Source organism: Ascaphus truei, chromosome 6 (assembly GCF_040206685.1).
Source record: "Ascaphus truei isolate aAscTru1 chromosome 6, aAscTru1.hap1, whole genome shotgun sequence".
NCBI lineage: Eukaryota > Metazoa > Chordata > Amphibia > Anura > Ascaphidae > Ascaphus > Ascaphus truei.
Genome location: NC_134488.1, coordinates 138,592,598 through 138,606,199, shown reverse-complemented (window position 1 = coordinate 138,606,199; position 13,602 = coordinate 138,592,598). Strand labels below are relative to the sequence as shown.

At 51.0% G+C, this 13,602-nt stretch overlaps 1 protein-coding gene across 1 annotated transcript in view; it reads left to right on the top strand.

Annotated features, from left to right (window-relative positions):
* Positions 1-11,676, top strand: part of LOC142498181 (uncharacterized) — a 76,081-nt gene extending 64,405 nt beyond the window's left edge. The window contains exon 8 of the mRNA XM_075606693.1: positions 9,803-11,676. Coding sequence (XP_075462808.1) covers positions 9,803-11,499 — 1,697 coding nt within the window. The 3' untranslated portion in view covers positions 11,500-11,676. The remainder of the gene's footprint in view (positions 1-9,802) is intronic.
* Positions 11,677-13,602: the final 1,926 nt, after the last annotated feature.

Below are 13,602 nucleotides of genomic sequence, written 5' to 3'. Positions count from 1 at the left end.
GAGTGCAATTTTTAGCAGCCGCATGAGAAGAGAGCACAAGGCAGAACCAAGGAGCTGAGACGTCCACCGGAGTCTGGAGGAGCACGAGACTTTTGCAAAGAAACCTTTTGATGCCCTGAAAGACATTACCAAATGTGAGTGTGCATCCAAAGGGACTGCTTTATTCTGTGTATATTGTATTAAAGGTTCTATTACATATTGCATATAAAGTCCCTGTTTCTCTTATCCTCACTCAAGATCCAAGTTCACCTGCACCTACAGCTGTATTCACTGGTATAGTGGTCATTGTACGAGTGCATATTGCCTGCTCTGTTTGTGCTATTAGCACTTTTCACCACGAGGTGGTGCTGTTGCACTGTTTTTACATTTGGGGGAAGCGCCGAACAGTTTATTTCTTCTACAGCTCTTGGTCTCAGTCTATTTTACTGTGGCAGCATTCCTGTGAGGCTTAGGGAGCCATGGCGCACTCCCCGCTATCCTCCTCCAGTGGCCGGTGCATTCCTGTGAGGCTTAGGCTAAGGCCCCGCTCCCTCAGTCAGCGCGCCCGCACTGCAGACAGGCGGGGTGCTGACAGACACAGACCGCGATATGCGGTCTGTAGGGAGCCGGAGTGGGAGGGAGGGGCGTGTTTTAAGCGGAGGGGGGCGTGGTTTAAACGGAGGGACCCGCTACCCCCCCCCCCTCCCCTCCACGGGCTCGGGAGATGCTGCGGGCTGCCCTACTCACATGCTGACACTCAGGCACACATACACACACTCATGCACACACACACAGGCAGGCACTCATGCACACACACACAGGCAGGTACTCATGCGCACACACACACACAGACACTCACGCACTCAGGTACACATATACACACACACAGACAGACAGGCACTCACGCTGCTTTCCCTCCACACTCTCCTCCCCGCTCCCCGAAGCCTCCCCTCCCCCCGAAGCCACCCCTCCTCCCGAAGCCTCCCCTCCTCATTGGCTCATGGCCACACCACGTGACGCGTCGACGCTAGGGATTACAATTCTCGTGAATCCCCTAGTGGCTGACGCGTCACAGCGTGTAGTGAGCTGTGCCGTGAGGGGGGACCGGGACCGGCTCGGGAGGATTCCCCTGCTGGTGGGGAACGCTTGTGTGGCCGCCCGCGCTGCCGGGCGCAGGCCTTAGGGAGCTACGGCCCGCTGCCCGCTATCCTCCTCCGGTGGCCGGTGTTTCCTCGAGGCCCGCTCCTGCCTCTGCTGACTCAGCCGGTCTCTCAGGCGGCCATCCTGCTACAGACACGTGCGCGCGCACCACCTTCAGCCTTTTGAGGCCTTCTCCCCGCGCCGATGTGGGGCATGTGCAACACACACGCGCACAGCACACAGGCTCCCTCTCATCCAACTTACCTGAGCCGTGCTAAGTATTCCTCCTATCACAGCCCTCGCTCCACACTTACCTCCACACTGCAGTTTCTCATTGGACGCTCTCTCCTACATATGCTCAGCTGTGCTACTGGCACTTTGGCTGAGCATAGTTCCAGTTGCGTTGCACTCACCTCTTCTCTGCCTCCACAGTCTTGCCTTGTCTTTCTGCTTATCTTCCTGTGTACGACCCGGCTTTCCACGAGGATCCACTCTTCTCCAAACCAAACCTCTGCAAATGGACTACGACGACTCTGCTCTCTCTAAACCTGACCTCTGCAGACAGACTACGACGACTCTGCTCTCTCTAAACCCAGACACGGCTAACAGTACCTGCAACGTTCCGTACCTCTCCTTTTCTGACCCCAGGAAGTATATCGACCACTCCAACCCCAACTTGGCTACTCCGACCAACTCTACACACCAGGCGCGCCCCAGTGGCTGTGGGTGCGTAATATCCTTTCCCACCTCAGCACCGTGGTCCGGCCTTGATTGTGGTGAGCACAGCGTGACAATTCCCATTAGGTACACCACTGCAACAGCCCCCTTCCATCTGGTTAAATTATGGAGAACAGTAATGTTTTTTCTAAGAGGCTAACTAGGCACTTAGACCTCAAAAATGTGATTGAAAGTGATGTATCAGAAATAGTTGACAACACAGATCTGATTAAAACAGAATTTTCAAAATGAGAGAAATTACTAATAAAAGATACAAAAAAATGGTGGGACCAGACCTTCCTAGAAGAGTATCTAGCATTTGGAAGAATACCATGAGGTCTTAGATTGGAAAAGTAACCCTCGTTTGATCGAGAGGATGAGTGTTTTATGAAAGAATGGCACAATATACTTGAAAAAGGGGCATAAGATCTAATAAAGCTTATTATTAAGTGTAAGGGGGTCACCCCCGGTTCCCCTGATCTTTCTTTGCCCCCTGCCTTACCCCTGTGGCAGTGGAGGAAGGGGACGGCGACTTCTCCCGGTTGGCGCCGCCTTCTGGGCTGGCGCCGTCGGGGTCCTGATGCTCGCGCATGCACAAAGGGTTGCGCATGCGCAGATAGCCGCGGCGGCCATGTTGTGGTTGGCGTGAGGTTCGCGCAATGCGCTGAGGTTGGCAAGGGTAGCGGTGGCCATTACAAGTGTGCAGGAGCTCTGGGAGGTTGCGCAGGCGCAGTTAAGCTTGCAGCGGCCATTACAGCTTCGCACAGGCGCAGTAGAGATCGCGCACGCGGTCCCCATAGGAAAGAGGTCCTGAGTGGACTACATCTTCCAGCAGCCTCTGGGGAATGCCCTATGATCCATGTCACCTGCAGCCAGCCAGCCACTGAGACTTGCAGATTCTCTGCAGCAGGGAATTGGATACAATGTTGTGTGCAGAGTCAGGAAGCAGACTGTGAAGCACATGAGTCAGTCAGGCTAAGGATACAGAGGGGGAAGGAAGGGGGGCAGAGAGCTGCGAGCTTCTGCCCTAGGCCAGAAATCCCCAGGCTAGAGTGGAGGCCCTGACACCCACTAGTGAGGGTGGGTGTTCATAGGGACAGGCCCTTAGGTAAGGACCCTGTGCCCCTTCAGCTGTGCAGTTCGTTAGAGAGGGAGAGACACTGTGCAGTTCTTTAGCACAGGGACCCAGTATAGTGTATGCTGCATGTTCCTGTATGCTGCGTTGCTGATCCAGAGACTGTCCTTACGGTGGGACGTCCGGCGGGATCCCATCCAACGCGGAGGTACAGATCAGCGCTGGACCAAGCGGCGCTGGTAGATCCTTTGCGAAGACACCCAGGTGTAGAGACACCTGGGCAGGTATTTACAACCTTCCACATGCTCCTCACATGTGACAGGCCTGTTCACACACTTGGGTGGGCTTGGACTCTTTGGACACGGGGTTGGGAAGGGGTGTAAGGGTATAGCCCAGTTAGGGGCTAAAGAGGTTATAGCCCAGTTAGGGGCAAGGTTATAGCTGCCAGCTAGTGGCAGAGGGTGGTACATATATCTTGTTGTGTATTGCATCTTGTTGTGTATTGCTGATTGTATGTGTTAAGTTACATTCTGCATATAGTAAAGACCGTTGCTATTTTACATCCAGTGTATGTGTTCATTTGTATGTGTCCTGCGAGAAACAACTCCCGCTCTGCTGGGAGCCATCGCAGGTGGAGGCGCTGCACCATATAGTATTGTTCAAGAGGATACACCCCAGGCTCTCATTAGCGGAGGCTCCGGCCTCCTGTGAGCCTAACAGGTAAAGAACCACACCTGGTAACATATAGGTCCCCCCTCACATACACTCTATATGCGATTGGGTGGGGGAATACCCGTTACATAAGCAAAAAAAAAAAAACACTTACAAGATCTAGACCAGAAAATCGATGAAATGAAAGATAAACTTGGCCGTCTAGGTCAGACACCTGCCTTTAAAGATAAGGACAAAGAACTACAGAAGAAAATCGACACATTACAAAAAACCATCGTAACACAGAAAATAAAAAAATTCAAAAAAGATGAAAAGGCTATAAAGAAGGTATTTACAAAAAGAAAGTAGCAAAATACACAAAAAGATGGTAAAAGGGAACAAAAAGCGAATATGGACACTAGACAAGAATTAAATAACTTAAATGGAGTAACCATCTATCATATAGAAATGATAGATATGAGACACCCTATAAGAATAAAGAGAGAGCTGACAGGAGACCCCCCACCCCCCTTCCCATGATTTAATCAAAAAGGTTCTAGAAAAGAAACCAGGCACCATGAAAGGGAAATAAAAGAGAAGGGCAGGTTAACCAAAAAGAAGAGAGAAGAGAAAAAGGAGATGTAACACCAAAAAATGAGAGAAGAACAGTCTCAGAAACCATCGAAACTCCAGATACGGTGGTTTTTAGACCAAGAAAGATCTCCCACCATAAGGGAGATCTTCATCAATTCTTTCCCAAAGAGGGTGGACAACCCCAGACAACCGGAGAATCGTGACGTCAGAGCTGAAGGGGAACCGAGTGCAATTTCCAGCGGCCGCATGAGGAGAGAGCACAAGGCAGAATGAAGGAGCTAGAAAAAAATATGCACCAGAGTACATGCACCACAGTGCTTGTGAGGTGCGCTTGGCTTTGTACACACCTTTCCACCTGAACGATATGTATATCTCTATGGGGTATATTAGATGACCCCAATCCGACCATCGGACTTATGTGCCTTAAAATAAATTGAAACACAATTTGTGAAAATTAAAAAGCAAAAGAAAAACTTGTATACAGTATATACTCAAATATGCATAAAAGCTAAAAAGCATGAATGAAATAAATAGAATAAATAAATAACCACTGATAGCTGTAACCCTATGAGATGCAGACCAAAAGCCAGTACAGGCCTAAAATCCCACTTGTAATTCCTAAAAAATATAGTTTAACCACATATGTTTTTAAATAGAGTCCTCATATATTATTATTATATTATTAGATTAGTGAGAGCACTGGGTGTGGGGGAGATGCAGGGAGCAGTGTAAGGCCTCGGTCCCACTGCGCTCGTTGGCGCGGGCGGGCCCACACGCGAGTTCCCCACCAGCAGGGGAATCCTCCTGAGCCGGTCCCCGGTCCCCCCTGGTGGCACAGCGCACTACACGCTGTGACACGTCAGCCGCTATGGGATATAAGAGAATGGTGATCCCTAGCGTTGACGCGTCACGTGGTGTGGCTGTGAGCCAATGGGGAGGGGAGGCTTCAAGAGGAGGAGAGGCTTCGGGGAGCGGGGAGGAGTGTGGAGTGAAAGCAGTGTGAGTGCCTGTCTGTGTCTGTGTTTCTGAGTGCGTGCGTGCCTGCCTGTGTGTGTGTGTGTCTGAGTGCGTGAGTGCCTGCCTCTGTGTGTGTGTGTGTGTGTGTGTGTGTGTGTATGAGTGCCTCTGTGTGTGTGTGTGTGTTGCTTACCATCAGCAGTTCCAGCCCGAGTCCGTGGAGGGAGGGGGGGGGAGAGTAGCGGGTCACTCCGCTCAAGCCACGCCCCCCCTCCCGCTCAAACCTCCCACTCCCGCCCACCTCCCACTCCGGCTCCCGCTCCCCTACAGACCGCATATCGCGGTCTGTGTATGTCAGCGCACCGCCTGTATGCAGTGCGGACGCGCTGACTCTGGAGCGGGGCCTTAGCCTAAGGCCGGTTCTATACCGCGCGCAGCAGGTTTAGTTGGCTGAGGTTAGTCAGCCATTCTATAATGGCGCCACATGCGCGCCACGCAGGGAGAGTGGAACCGGCCAACAGGAGAGGATGAGAAAAATAATGTGTGTGTGTGTGTGTATACAATGTTATTAAAACATTATTAAAGTATTTATTTAGAAACATACACACACACATATACATACAGTACATACACACACACACACATACATGTGCACACACACACACACTGTACCTCACTCGCGAACAGCATATACACAAAAAGCGTGCGGCCTGTGCAGGGTTGCCACCTTCGACTGACGGTCAACCTGGAGATTTAAAAAAAAAATTTAAATGACACTGTTGCCATGACAACGGGATGCTATGTAATGTCACGCGCATCAAGTTGCCATGACAACGTGGCACCGCATGACGTCGTGACATCATGTGGCGTCTCATTGTCATGGCAACGAGCCATATTGACAGTAGTTGCAGGAGGAGATGGCGGGAGACTGCTGTTGCTGCGTTAATGGTATATGGAATTATATAGTACATCATTTCTATTATTTATAACTAACGCTGATGACAATTGTTGCAAACGGAGTCGTCGCTGATCAATATTAATTTATTACAATGGTTTATCTCAGTTTACTTTACTTGAGTTAATTTAACAAAGACAAGGTTACCTCATTGCTATCAAAAGGGATGAACTGAAGCAGCTTTACTGTGAAGAGAGAGGGGGGGAGAATAGAGAGAGAGAGGGGGGAGAATAGAGAGAGAGAGGGGGGAGAATAGAGAGAGAGAGGGGGAGGAGAATAGAGAGAGGGGGGGGAGAATAGAGAGAGAGGGGGGGGAGAATAGAGAGAGGGGGGGGGAGAAGAGAGAGGGGGGGGGGGGGGAGGAGAAAAGAGGGGGGGAAAGGAGAGAGAGGGGGGAAGGAGAGAGAGGGGGGGGGAAGGAGAGAGAGAGGGGCAAGGAGGAGAGGGGGGAAGGAGAGAGGGGAAGGAGAGAGAGGGGGGGAGAAGAGAGAGAGGGGGGGGAGAAGAGAAAGGGGGAAGAGAGAAAGAGGGGGGAAGAGGGGGGAAGAAGAGAGAGAGGGGGGGAAGAAGAGAGAGAGGTTGAGAAGAGAGTGAGAGAGAGGGGGGAGAAGAGAGGAGGGCAGAGAGAGGGGGGGAGAAGAGAGGAGGGCGAAGAGAGGGGGGGGGGGAGGAGAGAAGGTAAGATATATGGGGGTGGTGTGTGTTCTCTAGCAGGGTTTTCTAGGACTGTTACTGTGTTGCTTATGTGTCAATCGATCTTGTCTAATAAAAACTACAACTCCCATGATCCCCTGCGTGTGAGCATGCGCAGTTAGAGCATTGGCTGTGACCCGGATGTAGTAGGCAGCGAAGGGAGGAAATGAGTTCTGCACACAGACAGTCCCGTGAGAAATGCAGAGGATCTGTGAGTGATGTAGCAATGAGAAGTCACTTACTGTGCTGCCCTGTCTGCAACAACCCGCCCACCCGGAGCCCGGAGAAGGGGGTGCCAAACCCGAAGTCTCTGGGTGAAACCCGGAGAGGTGGCAACCGTGGGCATGTGCGTGCACGTCCGCACACAGTATAGAATGAGCCTTACAGCGGCAGGCTCTACAGTTAAGACATCTATAGAAACCCTTAGATCCTTTCTCCAACAAATTGTCGTCTTTCTTTTCTTTGGGGAAACTTGGTGTGACGGATTAAACCGGGCTCCCTTAGTAAAAGAAGGCTAAGGCCAGTCTGCTGTCTCCTTGCCATGCCAGGTCCCTTCATTGTAATGCAGAATATCAGGGAAAGGTATATTGCTGGGTTACAGCTGTATGATCTACTGATTCCCTCCCCCCTCTAGCAGACAGAGACCCCCTTTTTTAGATCAACTTTTTGTCTGTACCCCTTTTGGTTTATCTCCTTTAAGAGGTTTAGTGCTCCGGGTTTGCTTTGAACATCCTGCAGTTTCAGTATTAACTATAATAATGGGAGTCCGTAGCCCTTATAGGTATATACTACCAGGTCTCTATATTCTACTGAATAGGAAATTACCTCCAAGAGACTCTGTTGAACATCAGTATATGTTTTCCATCAGGGTCAGCAATTGATTCACTGCTATATTATGTTAGAGTATATGTTTATAAGTAATGTGTTGTTCATTGGGATTGGCCATGGATCTATTAACACCACTCCTGTTTTCATTATTTTTTTATTAATCTATATATTTTTTTGAAAACGTATGTTGGCTGTACTTATGGGCAATCTGATTGGTCCGTCGGTCTGTCACTCAGCCTCTGGCCAATCAGATTGCTCGGTCAGTCCCCCGCCCCCCCCACGGCTCATGGCCGGTGTGCTCTAATAGTCTGACCCACTCTACACGTCCGCAAGTTGCAGAGGACACCTGGCGCTCATGCTCTAAGCATCAGCGCGCTCAGCACTAGCGGGGCCGCAGCCTCAGATCCGCGGGGAGTGGGCCGCCGCGTGCACGCGCCTCCGTCTGCTGAACATCCCAGCAGACGGAGGGTTCGGGGGAGGGGGGGGAGCGGACGGACGATCAGCCGAGACAGCGGGGAAACGACCGGAAGGGGGAGCAAGCAGCCGCCGGATACATTAATTGTCACTTACCTCCCCCCCTTCACCTCCCTTCTCTCCCACCCTTCACCTACCCTCCCCCCCCACCTAACCTCCCCCCCTTCACCTCTCCTCCCCCTTCACCTCTCCTCCCCCCCTTCACCTCTCCTCCCCCCCTTCACCTCTCCTCCCCCCTCACCTCTCCTCCTCCCCCCCCTCACCTCTCCTCCCCCCCTCACCTCTCCTCCCCCCCTCACCTCCCCCTCACCTCCTCTCCCCCTCACCTTCCGCCCTTTACCTCCCTCTCCCTTCCTTCACCTCCCCCCCTTCACCACCCCTTCCTTCACCTCCCCCCCTTCACCTCCCTCCCCCCTATCACCTACCCTCCGCCCCTTTCACCTCCCCTTCCTCTACCCCCTTCACCTCCCCCCACCCCCTTCACCTCCCCTCCCCCCACCCCCTTCACCTCCCCTCCCCCACCCCTTTCACCTCCCCTCCCCCCACCCCCCTTCACCTCCCCCCTTTCACCTCCCCTCCTTTCACCTCTTCTCCCCCTTCACCTCCCCTCCAGCCCTTTTCACCCTCCCTCCCTTCACCTCCCTCCCCCCTTCACCTTCCCCCTTCACCTCCCCTCCCCCTTTCACCTCCCCTCCCCCTTTCACTCCCCTCCCCCCATTTCACCCCTCCTCCCCCTTTACACCTCACCACCTCCCCCCTACCTCCCTTCCCACCCCTACCTTCACCTCCACCTCCTTTCCCCCCTTCACCTCCCCTCCCCCCTTCTCCTCACCCCCCCCTCCCTTCACCTCACCCACCCTTCCCCCCCTTCACCTCCCCTTCCCCACTCCCCCCCCCCACGCCCCACACACTCAACACACACCCGCCCCACTCGACACACACCCGCCACCTTTCACCCACCCCACACACTCGACACACACCCGCTGCCTCCCGCCCCTACGCACCGACATCACTGACCAGCTACCGCCTGTACTCACCACACACCCGCTGCCTCGCACCCTACAGGACCCCCACCCACAGCTAGCACTCACTACTCACGCGCCACCCGTACTGAACAACCACCCGCCGCCTCACACCCTAGCAGGACACACGCCTCACATTTTTACACCACTTATGTCACCAAAATATACATTGTACTGTGGTGTGTTTACAATAAACCATTTTTAAACATTGTATTACATTTTCTTCCATCTATCTTTTCAACATTATTATCCAACCTTTACAACAAATAGTCACCTATTGTTCCACGATTTATGAATAATTCTACCTATTACGTATTTACATCCCGGGCAACGCCGGGTATATCAGCTATTTACCAATAAAAGGTTTAATTGTATCTAACTCATTACACAACACTGTGAGTGCGTTCAAAAGGGATTCTTTCCCTCTTTTTTTTTTAATGTATCAAAGGATTTTACAAGATTTCTGCCATTTTAATTGGTGTTTTCCAGCAAGTGAGATTTATTTTTAAATATTTTGAGTCACTTTAAATGTATGATCCTGTACATATGCTCTCCCGGCCCTAATGCTGCACATGTTGTATTAAACCCTTTCTTTGTACAATGTACATCTACAGTTTACTTTCATCCTGAACTGTTTGTGATATTCCAACTTACCTCTCCTGCATGACATTCTGTAAGACAGTTTGTGTAACTGTGACTTTTTTGTCTCTTGTCTAGTTCCGATAGCACCAATATTCCACCCATGCCAAGATTGCAAGGTTGCTTTTAGCAGTCAGGATTACCTCCTCAAACATCTGAAGTTCAAACACCCAAATGAGAATATGGAAAAGACGAGGACAGAACAATCTTGCAACATTCCAATGAATATGACAGAAAATGCAACTTTCAACCAGTCAAGGCAATTAATAAACAATGTAACTGCTTCTTATTCAAAAGAATGTATATTAGAAGGTGCCTCAGGAAAAGATTTTGGAGAAAGTGGGAAGAGTCTGACTTGGTTATCAGACCAGAACCTACAGAAGAAGACACAGACCGGGGAGAGACCGCATGTATGTGGGGAATGTGGGAAGGGATTTAGTTGTTTATCCCACCTGAACACACACACAAGGCGACACACAGGGGAGAGACCGCATGTTTGTGGGGAATGTGGGAAGGGATTTAGTGTGTTATCCAACCTGAACACACACATGAGGACACACACAGGGGAGAGACCATATATATGTGGGGAATGTGGGAAGGGATTTAGTCGGTTATTCAGCCTGGACTTACACAAGAGGACACACACAGGGGAGAGACCGAATGTATGTGGGGAATGTGGGAAGGGATTTAGTCGATTATCCAACCTGAACACACACATGATGACACACACAGGGGAGAGACCGCATGTATGTGGGGAATGTGGGAAGGGATTTAGTCGGTTATCCAATCTGAACACACACATGAGGGCACACACAGGGGAGATAGCGCATGTATGTGGGGAATGTGGGAAGGGATTTAGTTGGTTATCCCACCTGAACATACACATGAGGACACACACAGGGGAGAGACCATATGTATGTGGGGAATGTGGGAAGGGATTTAGTCGGTTATTCAGCCTGGACTTACACAAGATGACACACACAGGGGAGAGACCGAATGTATGTGGGGAATGTGGTAAGGGATTTAGTCGGTTATCCCACCTGAACACACACATGATGACACACACAGGGGAGAGACCGCATGTATGTGGGGAATGTGGGAAGGGATTTAGTCGGTTATCCCACCTGAACACACACATGATGACACACACAGGGGAGAGACCGCATGTATGTGGGGAATGTGGGAAGGGATTTAGTCGGTTATTCCACCTGAACATACACATGATGACACACACAGGGGAGAGACCGCATGTATGTGGGGAATGTGGGAAGGGATTTAGTCGGTTATCCCACCTGAACACACACAAGAGGACACACACAGGGCAGAGACCGCATGTATGTGGGGAATGTGGTAAGGGATTTAGTTGGTTATCCCACCTGAACACACACAAGAGGACACACACAGGGGAGAGACCGCATGTATGTGGGGAATGTGGAAAGGGATTTAGTGTCTTATCCCACCTGAATATACATAAGAGGACACACACAGGGGAGAGACCCCATGTATGTGGGGAATGTGGGAAGGGATTTAGTGTGTTATCCAACATGAACATACACAAGAGGACACACACAGGGGAGAGACCATATGTATGTGGGGAATGTGGGAAGGGATTTAGTGTGTTATCCAGCCTGGACACACACAAGATGACACACACAGGGGAGAGACCGCATTTATGTGGGGAATGTGGGAAGGGATTTAGTCAGTTATCCAGCCTGAACACACACAAGGGGACACACACAGGGGAGAGACCTATCTCTAAAGCCAGGCATGTTTAGGGATAACCAGCAATTAAGACGCTCACATATAAGTGCACACATGTGTCTGTGTTACGCTGACACAATGCAACGTGACTTTACTTTATGGTGCCCAAAACAAGCGTTTTTAATAGGATAGAAAAGTTATAACGTTTTAAATGCAGGTTATTTATATAATTCTCATTGTAGAAAAATGTTATTGTTTTATATTTCCATGCTGTTGGTTATAATAAAATTTGCATTCCCCATTATGCTGAAGCGGTCTGTAGTTTCACTTGGCTTCGAATCGGAATAGTTTCGCCGTGACCAATTTGCTGCCGGTGTTTGGCTGCAGACCAACCCCCCACCACCGGCCGTTTTTTTTTTTACTTTTATTTTTATTAAAGCTTTCGACAATTATATGAGAAGGGAGGGTGAGGGATACAAAAAGAAAAAGGGAGGTTGAAAAAGCCATCATTTGCATAGGGCATTGCCAGGGCAGTGCAGGCGCAGCGGCGTGATGGCGGAGCTCCGCGAGACGCATCGCGCACACGCGCACGGGTTGCTCGGCAACCAGGAAGCAGGAGAACGTGAGGGAGCTGCTGGAGCCTCCCACAGGCGGAGACTTGCTGAGTAAACCGCATGACGTCATCACGTCGCGACGCGCATCGCGCACGCGCGCGGGTTGCCCGGCAACCAGACCTAGCATCAGGAAAGCCTAATTGCAAGCTGTTTTTGATCAGTGTCTCTCTGACACCATTGGTGGACCAGAACACACCCCTGCAAGGTAATTGGACCCTTCCCACATATATACCTGCTTCTGCCTGTCCTTCATTGCTGAGCATAAACTCCTGTTTATGCATTGTGCTCACCGCTGCTGTCTAGTTTTGTCTTGAACTTTGTCTGACCTGTTTGACCCTGCCTGTTACTTGGATTTCTACACTCTCCAGCACTTTGACCCCGGCTTCGTTACTCGACTACTCTACCTTCTATTACCCAGGACCTTGGCTACGAAACTCTACCTACCCGGACTCTCCAACCCTGGAACACGGCAAGTACCCTGACTACCCTGACCTGTCCAACCCTACGACGCGGTACGACTAGGACTACGCATTCCGGACAGGACTGCGTGGTTGTGGGTCGGTGCCTATACAACCCCACCTCAGCCCCGCGGTCTTTCGTCCTGTTTGTGGTGAGCGCAGCGTGACACTCTGCTACACTCACGGATAATCTCTGCTGTTTTCTCAGGCGTAAACTTTCCGTCCTCCCACCATTGATCTACTGCATCAGGTTGTATCAGCTGAAATCGAGTTCTATTCATGTCGGGCACATATCCCTGGAACATTGGGTCCCACCAGTGTACAATTCTCTCCTCACCAGAGCTAGGCACATTGATAGTAGACTCATCTGTTATAATACTCATAGTGGATGGTGGTCTGGGAGTAGCTGTCACGCTCGTGCTTCCCGCAAACCTGACAAGACCCCGGTACTGAGGTTGGAAAGGAGAACTTCACACACTCACAGCAGCGGAGGCGTGCCCGGAGTGTGGTATTTGAGCAAAGCCGGGGTATGGGCCAAAGAAGGTTAGTAGGGTACTTGCCGGGTCCTGGGTAGTAGAATCAAGAGTAGTTGTGTCCGTAAGCCAAAGGTCTGGGGGTAGAGAGAGCTGCCTAGCAGTTTTCCGTGCACATCCCGGAAGAGAAGAGAGAGTCGCGGGAGAGACGCCCGTGAGAGCGGGGGGGTTGGCGGTAACCCGGAAGTGCGGCGGCGACCGCCGAGGAGGGTAAGGGAGAGACACGGTGTGCCGGTCGTGAGCCCTGGGCACTTACAGTACCCCCTCAAGGATCGAACTCCGGATGATACTCCCAAGGTTTATGGGGAAACTTTTTATGAAAACGCCTGAGCAAGGACAGGGCGTGGAATTCAAGCCGTGAGACCTAGGATCGTACCTCCGGTCCATACCCCTTCCAGTGGACCAGAAACTGGACCTTGCCTCGGGAGATGCGAGAGTCGATGATGGTCTGGATCTCAAATTCCTGTTGTCCTTGTACCGTAACTCGAGGAGGTCTGTGAGAATTGTGAGAGAAACTGAGCACTAGAAATGAACAGTTTTAAGAGGGAAACATGGAAGACTGGTGGAATCTT